The following is a 17,358-nucleotide window of genomic DNA, read 5'->3' on the forward strand; positions in this document are numbered from 1 at the left end:
TTTTTTTTCTGGAGGCCTTGGGGAGCCCACCACTCCCCTGGAGGGTGTGACGCCTCATGACACTGCCCCCCACCGTCACCATCCCTTGGAACTACTGGTCTCTCTGTCACCCCGCTGGCGTCTCTCTCATTTGGATCCCCACTCTCCCACTGCCATTGCCGCCGCTGGCACCAGGTTCAAAGCCTGTGTGGAGCTGGTCCAAAGCCTCCCTGAAGGAGTAGGAGAGTGCGTATTCCCGTGGCCACCTCATCAAAGCTCCACGGCAGTGCCTTCTGGAAGCTGGACGCCCTGGCCTAGAAAGTGTGAGCAGGGCTGGCTCCCCTGGGTTCTGAGGACGAGTCAGTTCTAGGCTGACTCTAGTAGTTACCAGCCACCCTTCCCGCTCCCTGGCTGGGACTGCTCCATGGCTGCAGCCTGCCTCTGTCTTCGTGTGGTCCCCTCCTTCCGACTGCCATATCTCAGAGTACCCTGTCCATTTCTTGTAAAGACACCTCTATTTGAATCAAGGATAGTCCCATCTCGAGTACTCTAACGTCTGCCAGGGATCTTTCGTCTAAATCAAGCAGCCTTCACAGGATCCAGGGTTTAGGATGCGGACATGTGCTCCTCCGCAAGACACACTTCAGGCTACTACCGTGAGCATTCATTGTTCCCGCCATTGTCATGGGAGACTAGCTTAGTCTCCTGCCAAGATGTGCAGAGTATTGGACTCTCGAGACATATGGAAGGAGTTTGCTGCCAGGGCACCATCCACACCAACAGATACATAAAGCCACAGTCACCATTTGGCTTATGACTGCCACACACAGCAGGTGCCTCCCCATCCTCCACTCATCTAGTGCCATCCTCCTCTTCTGATGCTTCTTTTGTCCCAGGTCCCTAACTGTAGGTCTCACTTCCTGGCCTCCCCGAGTCTTCTTGTACCTCCAGGAGTGGCCTTGTATGCCCAGGCTCTCTGCCATTCAAACCCAGCTGGCTCTGGGCTCATCCGTTCCTGGCCCTCCTAGTCGACCACTTCCTAGTCTCCAGAAGCCAGAAATGTCACCCATGCTGATCCCCAGGGACTTGGAGTTTCAGAGAAACTCAGATACAGCTACTTAGTGCCTCATTCTGAAGATGCAAACAGGGGAGACAGGGTGACCTCCGTCCTGAACAGGACACCGGGGAATTGTCCAGCCCAGATGGTCCTGACCCTGTGTGCCTGGCTGAGAAGGTTGCCAGGAACACAGCTCCAGTCCCTGCTCCATATGGACACACAACCCTGCACAAACATGTGCATAAAAACATGGGCAGACACACTCGTGGGCGTGTGTGCACATGCAGCTTCATCTGGCTGTCATTAGCTGTTATCTGTGTCCCAGGGTAAGGAACCTCCAGCTAGTGTGGCCACCTGTAAACCCCACTCTGTGCTGACCTTGTCGTGAGTGGAATTTCCTGCTTGCTCTTCGACCTGAAACCAAATACACGTTTCTGCTCCGTGACTTCCAGTGCTTTTCTCCCTTTCTGTGTCAATGTTTACCCTTTAAGGAGTCTGGGATTACTGGCGGGTCAAAGGTGATTTCATAACCATGGAACAGCGGGGGCCCTCACCTCCTGTCCTCACCGGAGCTATCCACTTCCTTCCTGGTGTGCTGGGGGTTAGGGGGTGGTACAGGGCGGCCCTGCTCCGTCCACCCTTTGTACCCATGCCCTGGACCTGAACCAAGACCTAAACACCAGTGTGGGCCACAGCCAGAGCTGACCCCCAGGGGCAGAGTTGGATACAAGGCATGCAAACAATCCAGAATTTCCATACTGAACGGAACCGAACCTGTCACTCAGGAAGTGTGCCCGAGGCAAACCTTCAGAGCAGCCCCAGGAAAAAAGCATTGAAAAGGAGCTCTCTGCTCCCTACCTTTGAGTGGGGAGCCTTAGTTTTGCAGCCAGAAGAGAGCATGCCCCCCCTCCACGCCCCCAGATTCTGTGGGTTCTTAATGTGGAAGGAGGTGAAAACTGCCTTCGCTGCTGCTCTGGCCCTTTTCCACGGGGCCACCTTCTCTTAGGAAGTCATTCTTCAATCTTTTCAGTGGGAGACAACGAGGTACAGAAGCCCACAGAAACCCCTTCTGAAGTCGGAGCTGGAGAGATGGCTCAGTGGATAAGAACACTAGCTATAATTCCAGAGGACCTGGGTTCAATTTTCAGCACCCACCCATATGGCAGCTCATAACTATCTTTAACTCCAGTTCCAGGGGGATCCAGCGTCCTCTTCTGGCCTGCTCAGGCACTGCACTTAGGTGGTGCATAGACACCCGTGCAGGCAAAACATGCATACACATAATGTTTTTAGAAATCCCTGCTGAAGTCCACATGCACTTCCCAAGGTTTCAAAGCAAGTTAACTCTGCATGCCAGCATGTCAGAAGGTCCATGTTGATTGTGTCTCCAGGGCCCTGCATGGTTAAATGGTTCAGGGGGACCTCTACTTTAGCTCGGGGTGTTTGTGCCTACCTGTATGTCAAGCTTGAGAGAGGACAAGGGGGCCCTAATGGATGAAACCTGGGTCAGGCCATGAGTCCAGCAGCCTCCGGCCATTGTCTGTGAAGGCCCCTTAGTAAGGAGCCTCACCCCCGGGGATAGGCTTCCTTCTCCATGATGTGCTGATGGAGGCATTGGAATGGGACCTGCAATAAACTGTAGAGTATCCAGTGTAGGTCACACCTAAAATCCCAACTATGTACACACCAAAACAAGAGGATGGCACTTTGATCTAGTCTATTACACAGGACAGCTTTGTCTCAAACCCACATGGCAAGTGGAACTATGGAGCATCTCTCCTTGGATCTGTTTGCTTCCCACCATGTTCTGCCTTCCGTGTATCAGTTGATTGAGCTGCACCTTTCTGTGGTTGTTGATTTACCACGTGTTCCGTCCATGTTCTAGAAGCACGCCTTCAGCCTGCAGAATGCAACCAGGAGGTCTACAAAAAGGCCGCAGCGGCCACATTGAACTCATCGCTAGGGAACCCCAGGGGTGCCTGGCACCTGTCCTCAGAAGAATGCCCCATGGCTTTCAACAACTTCTTTGGGTTACCAGTGTTACAAAAAAGTGTGAAGAACCTCACTCCAAAGGAGAGGTAACAGTGTGTGAACAAACATGCCTGGCCTCTTCGTGCCTCGCCACCCCCACGGCTGCTGCCTGGACTTGCCCCCAGGCTCCCACCACCCTGAACCCAGCCACTGACACCTGAGGCCTTCATTTTGGTCTGCCCAGCCTCCTACCAGCCTTGTATGGGAGGGGCAGACGTTTCTCTGGCCCAGAAGCAAGCCACCGGGCGGGACCAGAGCTGACTGTGTTCCTTTGTGCAGAAGAGGCAGTGTCCCTACGGAGCCCTATCCCAGGTTGACTACTTACTACCTTGGAAAGTTCTGGAAAGCCCAGAAAGAGCCTGGGTCATACCAGGCTGCCTGCACATGTGCACCCTAGCTTCAGCTCCTCTTCTTGGGTGGGAGGCATTGTTAGGAACCCGCCAACTCCCTGAATCGCTGTTTTTCCTTTAGAAAGGGTCGTGCTGTGGTTTTAGTAGCTATTTGAAGCCCAGCTCAGTAACAAAGGGAATATACTAATACTATGGGCCCTGTCCTTTGGCCAAAAGCTGACATGTAGTCGTAAAGTAATAGGCATCATTTCTTTTCTTCCTTAAGAAGCCAGCTTCCGGCAGCATTTCCAAGGGAACGTCTTAAGCTAGTAGCTAGTTGGCAGACACACTCTCCAGTTAGCTGGGGCCCCCGGAGACTGTGACTGAGTCTCCCCCCGCTCCTCCTTGATGTTGCCTGTTGGTTTCTTGACTGGTGGGGAGGTGAGGGCACCGCACACATCAGCAGCATGGGAAGGTGTGGAAGCCTCTGCCGCGACTGGGATCCTCACTTACCAGCCTCACTAGATCGCTGCGATTGCTTCTAGTGACCCTCTCTGTGTCTCTTTGTCGCCAGTGGAAGGACTTAAAGTGGTGGAGATTGAAAAATGCAAGAGTGACATTAAAAAGATGCGGGAGGAGCTGGCAGCCAGAAACAGCAGGTGAGTCTGTGCCCGGAGCCTGCAGCGGCCGGGCCTCGGGAGGGCTCCGTGTGGAAACCGTGGGACGGGGTTTGGCTTTGTTTCCCCAGACAGAAAAGCTAGTGTGACTGGGCTGCTCTGCTTCCAACACGGTTGACACAAGCTGGAGGAAGCCTGTTGTATCAACGCTACTCGATTCATTTTCTTTAAGTGTTTTGTCTTGTTTTTTAAGATTTATTTTACGTGTATGGGTGTTTGCCTGCATGCGCGTGTCTGGGCACCATTTGCATGTCTGGTGCCCATGGTGACCAAAAGAAGGTGTCAGATCCTCTGGAACTAGAGTTACAGGCAGTTGTGAGTTGCCACGTGGGTGCTGGGAATAGAACCCAGGTCCTCTGCAAGAGCAGTAGGTGCTCATAACTGCTAAGCCATCTTTCCAGCCCCCTGTGTTTTCTTAAAAAGGGGTTTTGTGGTGGGGCAGTGGTGGCGCATGCCTTTAATCCCAGCACTCAGGAGGCAGAGCCAGGCGGAGCTCTGTGAGTTCGAGGCCAGCCTGGTCTACAGAGTGAGTTCCAGGAAAGGCGCAAAACTACATAGAGAAACCCTGTCTTGAAAAACCAAAAAAACAAAACACACACACACACACACACACACACACACACACACACACACACACACACACACAAAGTGGGGGGAGGTGTGGCAGGTGCAGCTGGAAAATGTCCGCACATGAGAGGGAGATAACTCTCCTCCAGAGCTGTGTGGGGATACTTGAAGGAAGTTGATGTCTGTTTTTTGTTATTTTCTTTTGGGTTTGTTTTTGTTGTTGTTGTTATTTATTTGTTTAGCTCTGATTGTCTTGGAGCTCCCGAATGCTGGGATTAAAATCATATGCTACCATACCCAGCTATTAGCTATTTTTAAAGATACCAGTAAGGAGACAAAAGTTTATAGGGAACAAGTACCCACTTTTCATCTCCAGGTCTCCCAGTTCTCACAGGGAGCCCCCTTGGGCAGAGTAGCACAGTGAGTGTTCCCATTATCATGAACTTGGATCACACAGCCCGTCAGAGGTGATACCCTCAGAGGCCAGTGACCAATAATCCAAGCAGACATTCTCCTGGATGATTGGTCAGCAGGACTGTCCACTAAAGCCGGAGTGCACGGCTATAGGGCAACCTCCTGAGCAAGGACCAGCCCTGAACAAATGACCTCAGTTGTCTTAGATTCCAACCTCTGCTGGAGACCACTGCCTGACTTCAACAAAGCCAGGCTTCCTGCCGAGGGCAGGGTGTAGCTCTTGCCTGCAGGTAGGAGGTACAGGGAAAGCTGGTGGTTCCCATGAAGTCCCACCATGGTGGCCAGCCTGGTTGTCTCAGGGAGGGCACAGCACAGGGAAGAGAGGTAGATCATGGCGTCCTATGGGGACCATGTCACATTCAATGTCACATGGACTGGCCAGCTGGTGTAGAGCTAGGGATCTCGAGTTCCGTTGGATTTGGGTGAAGGCAGGGCAAAGAATTTTGCAGCTCTGGGAAACTGAGGGAGCAGTTTGCCCCCACTGTCCTTGTGAAAGTAGCTCTTCAGGGGTCAAGAGAGTCCCTTATGTGTGGCCTCTAAGAAGAACCCCGGGGTCAGATGGGGACAGATAGAAAGCTGAGGCTGGACAGCCTCTGACATAAGGCCTCACTCAGCCTGTTATCACCCTAAAAGGCATGGCTCCCGGGACCAGGTAGGGGCAAGTGGCCTCTGTGCCAGCCCTCATCAGCAGCGCTGTCAGCCTGCCTGTAGTGGGTCTTTCGCTTAGCTCAGTGACACACGTACCTCTGTACCCCACAGCTGGGAGCTCACAGAGACGTAAGCCAGAGCCCTCCAGCGCCCCAGTGGGCTTGCAGAGGTGGCGTTCTCTGCCGACAGTGCTGGAGGCAGTCCTTGTGAGGGAGAGACGTCAGTGGGATGCTTCAGTCTCCACAAGTGGGTGAAATGCTCGGGCTTCGTCTCCATGTGAGCAGACAGATGCGGAGCACTGGGCTGCGGTCTAGTCATGCCTGGTACTGGCTCAGGCACCTGCAGCCGCTTTCTACCGAACCCAGGGCTTTAGTGTTCGGGATGCAGAATGGAGAGAGTGGTGTGCGTGCTGCCCTTCTGTGTTGTTGATGGAAGGAGTCCATGTTAAGTACAGATGCACACCCAGAAATCAAGCCCTCCCCCATGAGGCTGTCACACCCAGAAACCAAGCCCCTCCCCCGTGAAGACAGGTACCCTTGAGGGGTGCAAGTGCCACATTCTTGCCTTTCTTAGGCAGCAGGGGGCAGCTAGCTCTGCACCCATGAGCCTGAAGAACAGACCGACATTAGACATGAGTCTGCTTGTGAACACACCCTGATAGGTCTGAATCCACAGAACCGACCTGGGGGCATCGGGGGCACACACACAGCCTGCCAGCACCCTGGGCAGAATGTCTTCTCCTTAGACACCCCCCCCCCCCCGTTCCTCTGTTAACCTGAAAGGAAAGAATTCCAATGTCCAGGTCACACTCAGGGCAGAAGTCAGTCCTACTGCGGAATGTGGTTACCGTGGTCTCTGGCACAGCACCATGCAAGGAGGGAATAAGTAGGAAATAATGCCAGGGTGGGGTAATGCAGAAGCACGCGATGGTGACTGAGACTTGGGGTCTGTCATCTCTGCCTTTGTCCCAAACAAACGGCCTTGATCATGAACTGAGCCCCAGGGGAGGGGAGGATGGGAAGCCCAGGAAATGAGGCAAAAATAAGCTGCAAACAGAACAAAAAGAAGAGGCCCTATGCCAGTTGTTCGGCCAGCTGGAGGATGCTGGCTCCTGTGGCAATGGGGCCCAGAGTGAGAAGTGGCTGGCCGAGGCCGGGTCAGCAAGCACCCGGCAACCTGGTTGTCCCTCAAGGAAGGGGGCCAAATTCCAGCAGTCAGCATCATGCCTGGTGAGGGCTTCCATATGGTCCAGGCTGGGGAGAGGGGGCGGCAGCAGGAGGGGCAGGGCAGGAGGGAACACACACACACACACACACACACACACACACACACACACACACACACACACACACAGAGAGAGAGAGACAGAGACAGAGACAGACAGACAGAACAGCCCATGCAAATATTTATACAAATGAGGCTGATGGAAACAATGTACCCTACACAGCCAAGAGCTAGGCTGATCTGAAATTGGAGAGGGTGATGTATGAACAGGACGGGGTGGAGTGGCTTCACTGGACTATTGATTGGTTCCTTCTGTTATGAATGCATTAAATCTATGTTTGGTACAGTGACCATCACAACAACCTGATAGTTTCTGGGAGGGAGACAACCAAAGGCTGTGTTTCAAAAGGAATAGATTTATGATTCTGGGCTTGGAAACATCCCAGGCTCACAGAAGACTCCCGGGTATGTTCAACTCGTTTTTTAAGAAGGAAAAAAAAACTCAAAAAGACTGTCTTGTGATCTTTTTCATTTGTGATGTTATGAAAAGGATTAAATTGTAACCATACATTCCCACAATCCCACCCTTTTTCTTAACCCAACACCAAGTACCATTGGAAAGCTCAGGTGTCTAGCCGTGTCTTTCTGGACCTCCAAACCTTCTGAAAGGACACCCCAAACTGTTCTCAGAGTGGCTTCCAGGGTGTGGGGCTTAGGGAGAAAGTGGATGAGTGAGGACTTGAGGGTTTCTTTTTGGTTTTCTCCTGTGTTTGTCGGGTTTTCTTTGTTTTGAGTCAGGATCTCCATCTATAGCCCAGGCTGGCTGCAAACGCAAGAGTCAGCTTTCAGCCCCAACACCTGGGCGCTGACATCACAGGTGTGTTCCACCACACCCAGCTGAATCTTTGAGAACAAGAATGTCCGCTGTGTGTAGGATGAGGCTCAATTGGTAGATCGCTTGCCTGATACGCATGAAGCCCTGGCTTCCGTCTCCAGTGCCACATAAACGAGGGATGCAAAGGCACCTCTTTAATCCTAGCATGCAGGGGGCTCAGAATTTCAAGGTCATCCTTGGTTACATAGCAAGTTTGAGGCCAGCCTGGGCTATGTGAGATCCTATCTTCAAAAAAAAAAAAACAAAAAGGAAAGAAAGCAAAGGAAAAAAAATAGTTTACTTGTGCCATTTAAAAAGATTTTGTAAAAATCTTTTACATAATAAACTAATAAATTATAAGTTTATAATTTATTTCTAAGTTATAAGTTTATTAATTGTAAATTAACAATAAATACATTTATAATTAATAAACTAATTAATTTATTAGAACGCTGGCTGCATTATCACCTGGCTTTCAAGGTGTCCCCTGTTTGTAGGCTGAGAGCCAAACATCTCACAGCCTCCGTGACGGATACTCCTTTGACAAATCCAGTGGGGTGGGTCCCTGCATTCCGGGGCTAGGGCCATGCGGGTCCCGGGCTGAGGCTAAGGGTCCTGGGGCCGGGGCTGGGTGTTCCCTTTGCTCTGTTGCCCTGAACAGTACACGGGGCGCCTCCCAGCCAGAGCCCACGGCCGTAACTAAATTCTTCCTCTGCCCTCCAGGACCAACTGTCCCTGTAAATACAGTTTTCTGGATAACAAGAAGTTGACACCTCGACGCGATGTCCCCACTTATCCCAAGGTGAGACGGGTTTCTGGTCCAGGGACAATTCTAGCTCTATGTCGTCCCCCCCCCCCCAGACCCAGGACATGGGAGCCCAGGCTGGCCCCTCACTCTGCGCAGTGATAACAGCCCCTCTCTATTCCTGTCACGGGCGCAGGAAGGGTGGAAAGTTGTCAGGCAGGATATTTTTCTCTTGGACATTTGTTTAGAGAAGCCATTCCAGAGCGGGGGAGGTAATAGCCCTTCTGGCTCCCTCCCGGGCCCGCAACCGACTGTAAAAGACATCTGTGTACAAACATTCCACCAAGGGACTTTAACAAGGTTCTTAATAATCGGCATCGCTGGCTCCCCTGTCCCTGAAGAGCACAGAGTTTTTATGGAAAGCTTTGCACAAAAGTTTTCTGTGTTTTAAAAGCAGCCAAGCCCTGAGTCAAGTAGCTATGACCCGGAGTTAAGTTGTTTCAGATGCCTACAAAGAGCGCCACCTTCTCAGCGATGGCCTCTGCTTAAACCCTGGCTCGCTCTTCTGCGTTAAGGTTAGGCCAACCACCCACAGGTTCTCCTGGAAGCCCTCCTAGCTCCCTGGTGCCCACTAGGCAATGATTTGCTCCACATCGGTCCAAGCCTTGCACTGAGTATCATCCAGGAGATGAACCTCTTTCCACATGGGAAAATATGTTCAACATCTTTTGCGATCCTGTCCAGGGATTACACAACCCAGACCTGGGAAAACTGAGCCAGCCTTCACAACAGTCCCTTCTTAAAAAATGAAGAAGGCTAACCCGAATGGCAGTCTAGAATATCGGCCTTGATTCTGACAGTTCACCCTAAACCTCGGTGCCCAGTGGACCCAACCTCGGCTTGAGGCCTTCCTCAGCCAGCGTGTGGCTTAACTTTCCAGGGGTGGTTCCTCACAAGACAAACCCAGCAGAGCTTCTCATCAGGGATTTGAACCTATGTCCAGTGGTTTATTTCCCTTCTCTTCACTTTATATAGCTTTGACTGTTGAGGTCTGGTTGACAGCTGCGGAGCTGTCTTAGACTCTGAACACTGTGAGCTTTGACACGTGTAGTCATGAAATTACCGTCATGATAAACAGAGGGAACATTTCTGTCACTCAAATGTTCCTAGGAGTCCCTGGTGCTGGGAGTCCCTAGTAGCCCAGGCCACTACAGATGAGAGTTCCTTTGACAGTTTCCAGAGAAAGGCAGCCCTGAGTCTGTATAGTGTCTGTGAGGAGGACTGGAGAATGGAGAGAGTGTTCACGCAGGCCTCGGCCACAGCCGCTCTCACTCACAGAAGTCCGACCGTCTGGCTAACACACCGCTCCCATCCTTTCCAGTACCTGCTCTCCCCAGAGACCATCGAAGCCCTGCGGAAGCCCACCTTCGATGTCTGGCTTTGGGAACCCAACGAGGTAGGTGAGGGACCTCCGGGTTCTCCAGTCACTGGGGACAGCTGCTCAGGACTGTAAATCCTGAATGGGGACCGTGTCCGGGCTAGTCTTCCTGTGTATTTTTTTTTCCTGTCTCTTTTTTTTTTTTTTAAGTTAAGCACCCCTGAAATAAAACCCCAACATTTAAATCAAAATGACACGCAATGTGCTCAAAGGGACACAAGAGACAGAGCCCAAGGCAAAGGGGCTTTACCTGAGCTAAAAAATAAAAAATAAAAAAGCAACCCTTGGCCTTCTGATGACACCAAGTGCCCCTGTGGCCACCATCTGAACCCGGGCCCCAGGCTGGGTTCACCCTGTATCTGTAGGAGGCATGGGGAGATGGAGCTGTGCGGAGGCGGAGCCGCTGCTTGGAAGAGCTACTTCCGGCAGAGAGGGGCCTCCTAAGGAGTATCCTGCTGAGAAGAGCGGCCAGTAGAGGCCCCCAGGCAGCTGGACACAAGATAGTGGCTATGTAAGATTTGCAGAGATGGGAGTCTCTTTTGACAGGAAGATATCCCTTCAAAATTTCTCATTCGCTAAGAATTATCAACATGGAGAAAGAATAAGTCTCCTCCTCATGGAGAACTCACCAAAACCTGAGAGGACTCTTCCTAGCTTTTCCAAAGCATAGGCTTGTGGATATAGACAAAAAAAAAAATGTTCCCTGTTCCCTTTAACAAGGCCAGATGTAGCAAATGGGATTTTGTGCCTTTAGACGAGAGGGTCCCCACATTTCCCAAATAAACTTCTTCCAGCATGTCCCTTCCCAGCCTAAGAAGTCCTTTGAGGAATTTTGGCCAGGAAAGCAGAGACCAGGCTGGGAGATGCTCAGTAGCTAAAGGAGCTTGCTGTACACAGTGAGGACTGGGGTTCGGATCTACAGCACCAGTGTAAACATCTGGTGGGTGTGGCAACTGCCTGTGATCTCAGCACAAGGGAGGCAGAGATGCCCGGAGCAGGCTAGTTAGATAGACTAGTCAGTCTAATTAGTGAGCTCTGTATTCAAGAGATAGATCCTGCCTCAGTTATAAGGTGGATAGCAATCAAGAAAGACACCACATTGCTAGGTGGTGGCGCTCGCCTTTAGTCCCAGCACTTGGGAGACAGAGGCAGGCAAATCTCTGAGTTCAAGACCAGCCTGGTCTACGGAGTGAGTTCCGGGTCAGCCAGGGTTGTTACATAGAGACACCCTGTCTCAACACACACACACGCGCGCCCCCCCCCCAAAAAAAAAATAAAGGAAGGAAGAAAGATACTAGATCAACCTCTGGCTTCCACACTCATGCACGCCCATCCTCGTGCACACACCCTCACACACACACACACATACAACTTCCCAGCACATACACACTCAAACAAAAACAACACAACAGGAAGGCAGGCCCCAGCCCAGCTCACCTGGAAGAGCAGCCCATCAACAAACCACCAGAGGTACAGCTGACGAGGGCTCCACGCTCCAGCTCTGAGGGGCGGGGCTGGCACGCAGAAATCAAACGTTCAGGCAGTGCCTTAGATGTGCAGCCCTCCCAGGTCCGTGTGGGGTCACAGTCCCCTGAGCACAGATACCAGAAACAGACAAGGCTTTGAAGAGACATGTCCGTGTGATTACCTCTTGGGCCTGGGCAGAGCGAGACCCTGACAAAGAAAGGGACAAGAGGTGGCTCAGAACGTGGATCCTCCCACCAGGGGGTGGCCAGCCCTGCTTCTGGGATGGTCTCAATGCCCAGTCACTGACTTTAACCAGCCAAAGTCTCTAGTGAGAGCAGCTGCATAGAAACCAGTTCTTGCCGGGCAGTGGTGGCGCACGCCTTTAATCCCAGCACTCGGGAGGCAGAGCCAGGCGGATCTCTGTGAGTTCGAGGCCAGCCTGGACTACCAAGTGAGTTCCAGGAAAGGCGCAAAGCTACGCAGAGAAACTCTGTCTCGAAAAACCAAAAAAAAAAAAAAAAAGAAAGAAAGAAAGAAACCAGTTCTTGAGGTTTTTTCTGCCACTGCTACCTGCTCCATGGAGCCTCCGAGCACAATGCTGCCTGTGGTGGCAGGTGAAGGTTGTCCCCAAGGCTGAAGAATTCATGCATCCGTAATAGAAGCATCACCCATCACAGACCATGGTCACAGCTGCTCTCTGACTGGCAAGTGGGCAAAGTGAGTGGCTCTTACAGCTGGACCCAGCCATGTGACGTCTTCCACTCCCCATAGCTTTGGCCAGAGAGACTAGCAGGATGCTTTGGGAGGCTCCTCGCTGCCTTCAGGTGGTAAGCCAGAAATGTCCAAAATCAAGAGCCTTGGCCTCTGGAAAATTCAAGTGTTGTGGATGGCAAAGATGCGTAACTGAACATACACTGAGGACCTGGGCAGCCACCCAGGCCTGAGATGGCAAGGAGCATCAGGGCCCTGTGGGTGGCTCGCCTCTCTTTTCCAATGGGGGCAATGCCACATCCACCCACAGCTCTACCCAGTGCTCTCCTCAAACTTAATCCAGGATGTGATCTCACGTTGTTCCGGTGCCTCTGGTCCCTTGGGGATTCATCCTGAGGCTGCAGACAGTAAGGTGGCGGCTCTGCCACACTGAAGGACCACCCGCTGTCGCCTTGGAAGTCCTCCCCTCTTGATCAGTGTTCATCACCGTCTCCAGGAGCCACCGCTTACTCACGCACGTACTCAGCTGGGGTTGAGGACTGTCAAGGGAACAGACAGACCATCACGACTGCTCCGAAGCCACCATGTCCATCACAGAAGTGGCAGCAGATGGTTGTGTCTGGCAGATCTCTGCGTCTCTCAACTGTGATTTTACAGCAAATGTTTCATCTCTCCGGGGTTGCTCAGAACACTGTCTGGGCCTCTGGAGCCAAAACAATGGTTTGGAGCTATGGCCCAAGGGGCCTGAGGGCTGGCATTCAGGAGGTGGGAAGGCTGGTAGCTCTGGAGGGATGGCGACTGCCAGCACCCACGGAGCCAGGGCCAGAACACCTGTCACTCTGCAGGAAACGCCCTCTAGGGCCATCATCTTCAAAGCCATTGGCTTCTCAAGGAAGATGAGTGCATGGCCAGCATGCTCTCGGGACGCTCTGTGACCGCCTGAGTTCCCCTAGGTCTGGGGGAGAGACTCTTTTCTGTTTCCCAAATTAACTCTTTGCGATAACTGTAGAATTCTCTGCTCCCAACAGAATTGGCATATTGTAGTCACAAAACTTCGCCTTAACTGCAGCATTCCCAGCCCATACATACCGCATAACAAAAGGGATGGAGCTTGGTGGCCTGCACACACTTCCTTTGTCAGTCGGCCCTGTCAAACACCAGAGTCTGGGCGGCTTCATCCACAGCAGTGTGTTATTGTCTCATTGTCCTGGAGCCGGCAGGTCAAGGTCAAGGTGTCTTGGGTTGGTCATTCCTGCACTGTCCCCTTAGCATCTTCTCTCAGTCATCTCTGTGTGTCTGTGTCCTGATCTGTCCCTACAGTAGTGTCATGCTCAAATTGAGTTGTGCCCCTGCTGATGACCACATTTATCTTGGTTGCCTCTGTAAAAGCCCCGTCCCCAGTATGGTCATGCTGGTGGGGGTGTTACAGCGGAGCCTCGACATTCTATGTTGATGGGACACAATTCAGTCCCTCACATGGATTTGCCCCCTGGTGCTCAAATGCAAGGGAAACAGGCCAGGCTGCAGCACTGACCACCGTTGCCCTGTGCAGGTACCAGGACACTGGTGCCCAGGACCAGGCAGGCACTGATGTGTGGCCTAGGGGAGGCGCTCTCTGTTGGGGTCATGCCATGTGTCCACAGGACTGTCCCATTCCTCTGTATTGCAGATCTGCTGTCTCCGTGAGACCTGCTTCTCTCGGAAGCAGAGCCTCTCTAGCCAGGCTTAGTTACAGATTCCTCATCTATTCCTCACGGGCTTAGTTAGTGTCAAAACTCTGGGAGATGTTTGCAGAGACCTGAAAAAAGGTGACAGCAGAATTAAACACCACATCTGTCTCACCCTACACCAAGTGTCCAAAGACGACCGAATCCCTGGAAATCAGATTTGTCCGGACAAGAGGTCCACCCTCCAGATCAAGACGTTAGAAGGCATCTTCAGTCCCAACAAGAGGAGCGGACTCCAGCTCACCAAAGCCCTTCCCATCTCTAGCCTTGAGCAAGCAAGAGGTGGCCCTCAGTGACAGACAGCCCTGCCCACATGCATGGTGGATGAACGTCCTCTGAACACTTAACACTCTACTCTGGTTATGGTCATTTTGGTGTCACCCCTTGAAGTCCTATCTCCCTACACAGGGTTGTTATCATGACTGGAATGCCCATGAGCTTTTCTGACCTTGTTACGTCACTCTCAGGAGGCATACAGGTTGTCACAGACCCCAGCACCATCTGGGTGATCCTACAATTGACCTGTTCTGCCCTTCCCCGGTCACCTTGGTGGCACTGTTCAGGACAATGCATGAGAAAGAGGGTCACCTGGCCTGCCTGCTCCCCTTGACCCCTGACCTCTGACCCCTGACCCCGTTCCCACAGATGCTGAGCTGCTTAGAGCATATGTACCATGACCTCGGCCTGGTCAGGGACTTCAACATCAACCCCATCACACTCCGCAGGTGGCTGGTAAGTGACGGAGCCCACATCTGGACCTGTCACTTCTTCCCCCCCCTCACGCTGGAATGGCCTACCCTGCATTTCCTAGTGGCAGTGGGCTTCTGCAGAGTGGGTGTCTGTACCAGGGGAGGTCTGTGAGGTCCTTTGTCCCATCTGTCCTCCCATGCCCTCAGAGCCGTGAGGAACTGGTATAACCATCAGGGAGAGACCCACAAGGCAGCTCACTAAAGCAGGGGTGTGTGGAGTTGGGGGGTGTCATGTGTGTCTGGGGGTGTGGGTAAGGAGATGATATGAGTGTGTGTGGTTATGTCTATGAGTGTATAAATGTGTGTGTGTGTGTGTGTGTGTGTGTGTGTGTCTGGGAGTGTGCATGTGAGAATGTGTGTGGTTGTCAGAGTGTGTGTCTCTGTGGCCATGTGGATGTGAGAGCGTGTCTCTGGGAGTTTGTGAGAGTGTGTGCATCAGGGTTGTGTATGGTGTGGGTGGCTGTATGCGTATGGGGGTAGGCCTGGGTGCTTAGTAGCAGATCTTTTTCTAAGAGATAGAACGTTATTGTGAATCAAGAACTGAAAGCCTGTTAATTGTCCCATTGCCTGGGAACCTAGAGCCCCTGGTGGAATGATCCCTGCCCCACTCCCAGCTTTCTATCCCAGTGTGGCTCAGCAGACACCTGGGGGATACTTGAGTCCCTGCCCCCAGGTTGTACAGTGGTGGGACATTGCAGGGCTCCCCGGCCACATGGTTCTGTGATGGTGAACTTGGGAACACCCGAGGCCTTGGCCTTGAACATGCAAAGCTCTGGGAGCCTTATGGGAGCAGGGGGCGTGAGCTAACCCTCCCCTCCCCCACAGCTCTGCGTGCACGACAACTACAGGAACAACCCTTTCCACAACTTCCGGCACTGCTTCTGTGTGACGCAGATGATGTACAGCATGGTCTGGCTCTGTGGCCTCCAGGTGGGTCCTGCCAGCCCCCACCCTCCCTCCCTAACCCTGCTGACTGGCTGCGCCCTCCACTCCCCCAGCCCAGGGGGCCTACGACCCCTGCAGGGACTGTGTCCTCCCCTGTCACTGCAGCCCGGTCTGTCCCCACCCACCCCTCCTGCCCTCCCATGAGGAGGACAGACACCTGACTCTCACCTAATCCAGGAGAAGTTTTCCCAGATGGACATCTTGGTCCTGATGACCGCAGCCATCTGCCATGACCTGGACCACCCAGGGTACAACAACACGTACGTGTGGGGTTTCTTTCTCGTTTCTTCTTTGAAAAGTGCCCCTGCTCCCAGGGGAACTCAGCTCACCCTTCAATCGCTCTCAGATGGAGCTGCCCGCCTAGACCCCTAACCCTGCAGGATGCAGTTCTCGGCTTTGGACTTGATCCAGAGCCCTGGGCCTCCCCTGGGAGGGTACCTCCAAGGTTACCAAACCATACAGGCAGCCACAATCCCTTTGTGTCAGCCCCAGGCTCTAAAGGCACATGGCAGCACCAGCCTGCCCCCTCCCCGAGGCGGGGGACAGTGGGACTTCATACTATTCTCTGCCAGGGTGCTCCCTCTCCAGGCTACTTCCAAAGGCACAGGCAGAGGGTCAGGGCTAGAATGAGTGGGGGTGGGGCTGGGGGACTGCAGGGCTGGGCCACTAAGCACCTCCTGTCTCCATTAGGTAGAATGCTACCCATGGTATTGACAAAGTCCCTCGTCACGGTGTGGGCTTGCATTCAGTGACACATAGGTTTTTTTCTAATGCACCTTTGTGCAGGGACATCAGATGTCCTTGGGGCCATGCATCCATTTGTCAGTACAAAATGAGTCCAGGTCTAGCCATGTCTACTCCTCAGGACAGAATAGATGCCAAGTGGGGCCATGAGTACTCCTCAGAGGCATGCCCAATAACTCATTTATTACCTTTCTGCACATTTATTGATCACCACAGCTGCCAACAACAGACTGGCAAAGAGTTAATTTTAGCATTAACCTCAAAATTCAGCCCTTAGAATGGCACAGTAGGGCTCTTCCTGTAACCCCAGCTCTTAGAGGCTGAGTGAGGCAAAAAGATCCCAGGTTCCAGGCCACCTTGGGCTATAGATGAGATCCTGTTAATATATGTGTTAAAATATGCGTATTTATACATACATGGGGGGGTGAGAAACCTGTTTTCCCTTTCCTGAAATCTTGTCTTTGCATATACTGAAAATATGACAGTTTCTGGAACCTCAATGCCTTCAAGGCATCACCCTGGAGAGAGAGCTGAGGTCACGGGTTAGACTTGAAGGCCAGGGATATCTAGTTATAGGAGCATGAGAGTCTTGGGTTCAAGTGAAGCGAGTTTCTGGTGTGAGCAAATGGCATCTGGTCATTAGGCCTTAGGCACTTCCAACTTCTGCAGGAACCATGTACACCATGGCGTACAAATGCCAGTGGCGGGGTGCCTGAACTTCCCTCTCTCTCCACACATCTTAGGTACCAGATCAACGCCCGCACAGAACTGGCTGTGCGCTACAACGACATCTCGCCACTGGAGAATCACCACTGCGCCATTGCCTTCCAGATCCTGGCGAGGCCCGAATGCAACATCTTCTCCAACGTGCCACCTGAGGGCTTCAGGCAGATCAGGCAGGTGTGTGGGGCCAGAGCTTCATAGGGTCCGAGCAGAGCCCCACGCTTCGGAGGCTCTTGGCTACAGCAGTAC

General features: G+C 52.5%; 1 protein-coding gene across 3 annotated transcripts in view; it reads left to right on the top strand.

The window, feature by feature from the left end:
- Positions 1–17,358, top strand: part of Pde9a (phosphodiesterase 9A) — a 95,083-nt gene that overhangs the window by 64,125 nt on the left and 13,600 nt on the right. For all 3 annotated transcript variants that reach the window (XM_028885059.2, XM_028885060.2, XM_037200254.1), the window contains 7 exons: positions 3,971–4,055; positions 8,584–8,662; positions 9,987–10,061; positions 14,594–14,680; positions 15,523–15,627; positions 15,820–15,902; positions 17,130–17,286. In XM_028885059.2, coding sequence (XP_028740892.1) covers positions 3,971–4,055; positions 8,584–8,662; positions 9,987–10,061; positions 14,594–14,680; positions 15,523–15,627; positions 15,820–15,902; positions 17,130–17,286 — 671 coding nt within the window. The remainder of the gene's footprint in view (positions 1–3,970; positions 4,056–8,583; positions 8,663–9,986; positions 10,062–14,593; positions 14,681–15,522; positions 15,628–15,819; positions 15,903–17,129; positions 17,287–17,358) is intronic.

The sequence above is a fragment of the Peromyscus leucopus genome, chromosome 16_21 (genome assembly GCF_004664715.2).
Source record: "Peromyscus leucopus breed LL Stock chromosome 16_21, UCI_PerLeu_2.1, whole genome shotgun sequence".
Taxonomy (NCBI): Eukaryota; Metazoa; Chordata; class Mammalia; order Rodentia; family Cricetidae; genus Peromyscus; species Peromyscus leucopus.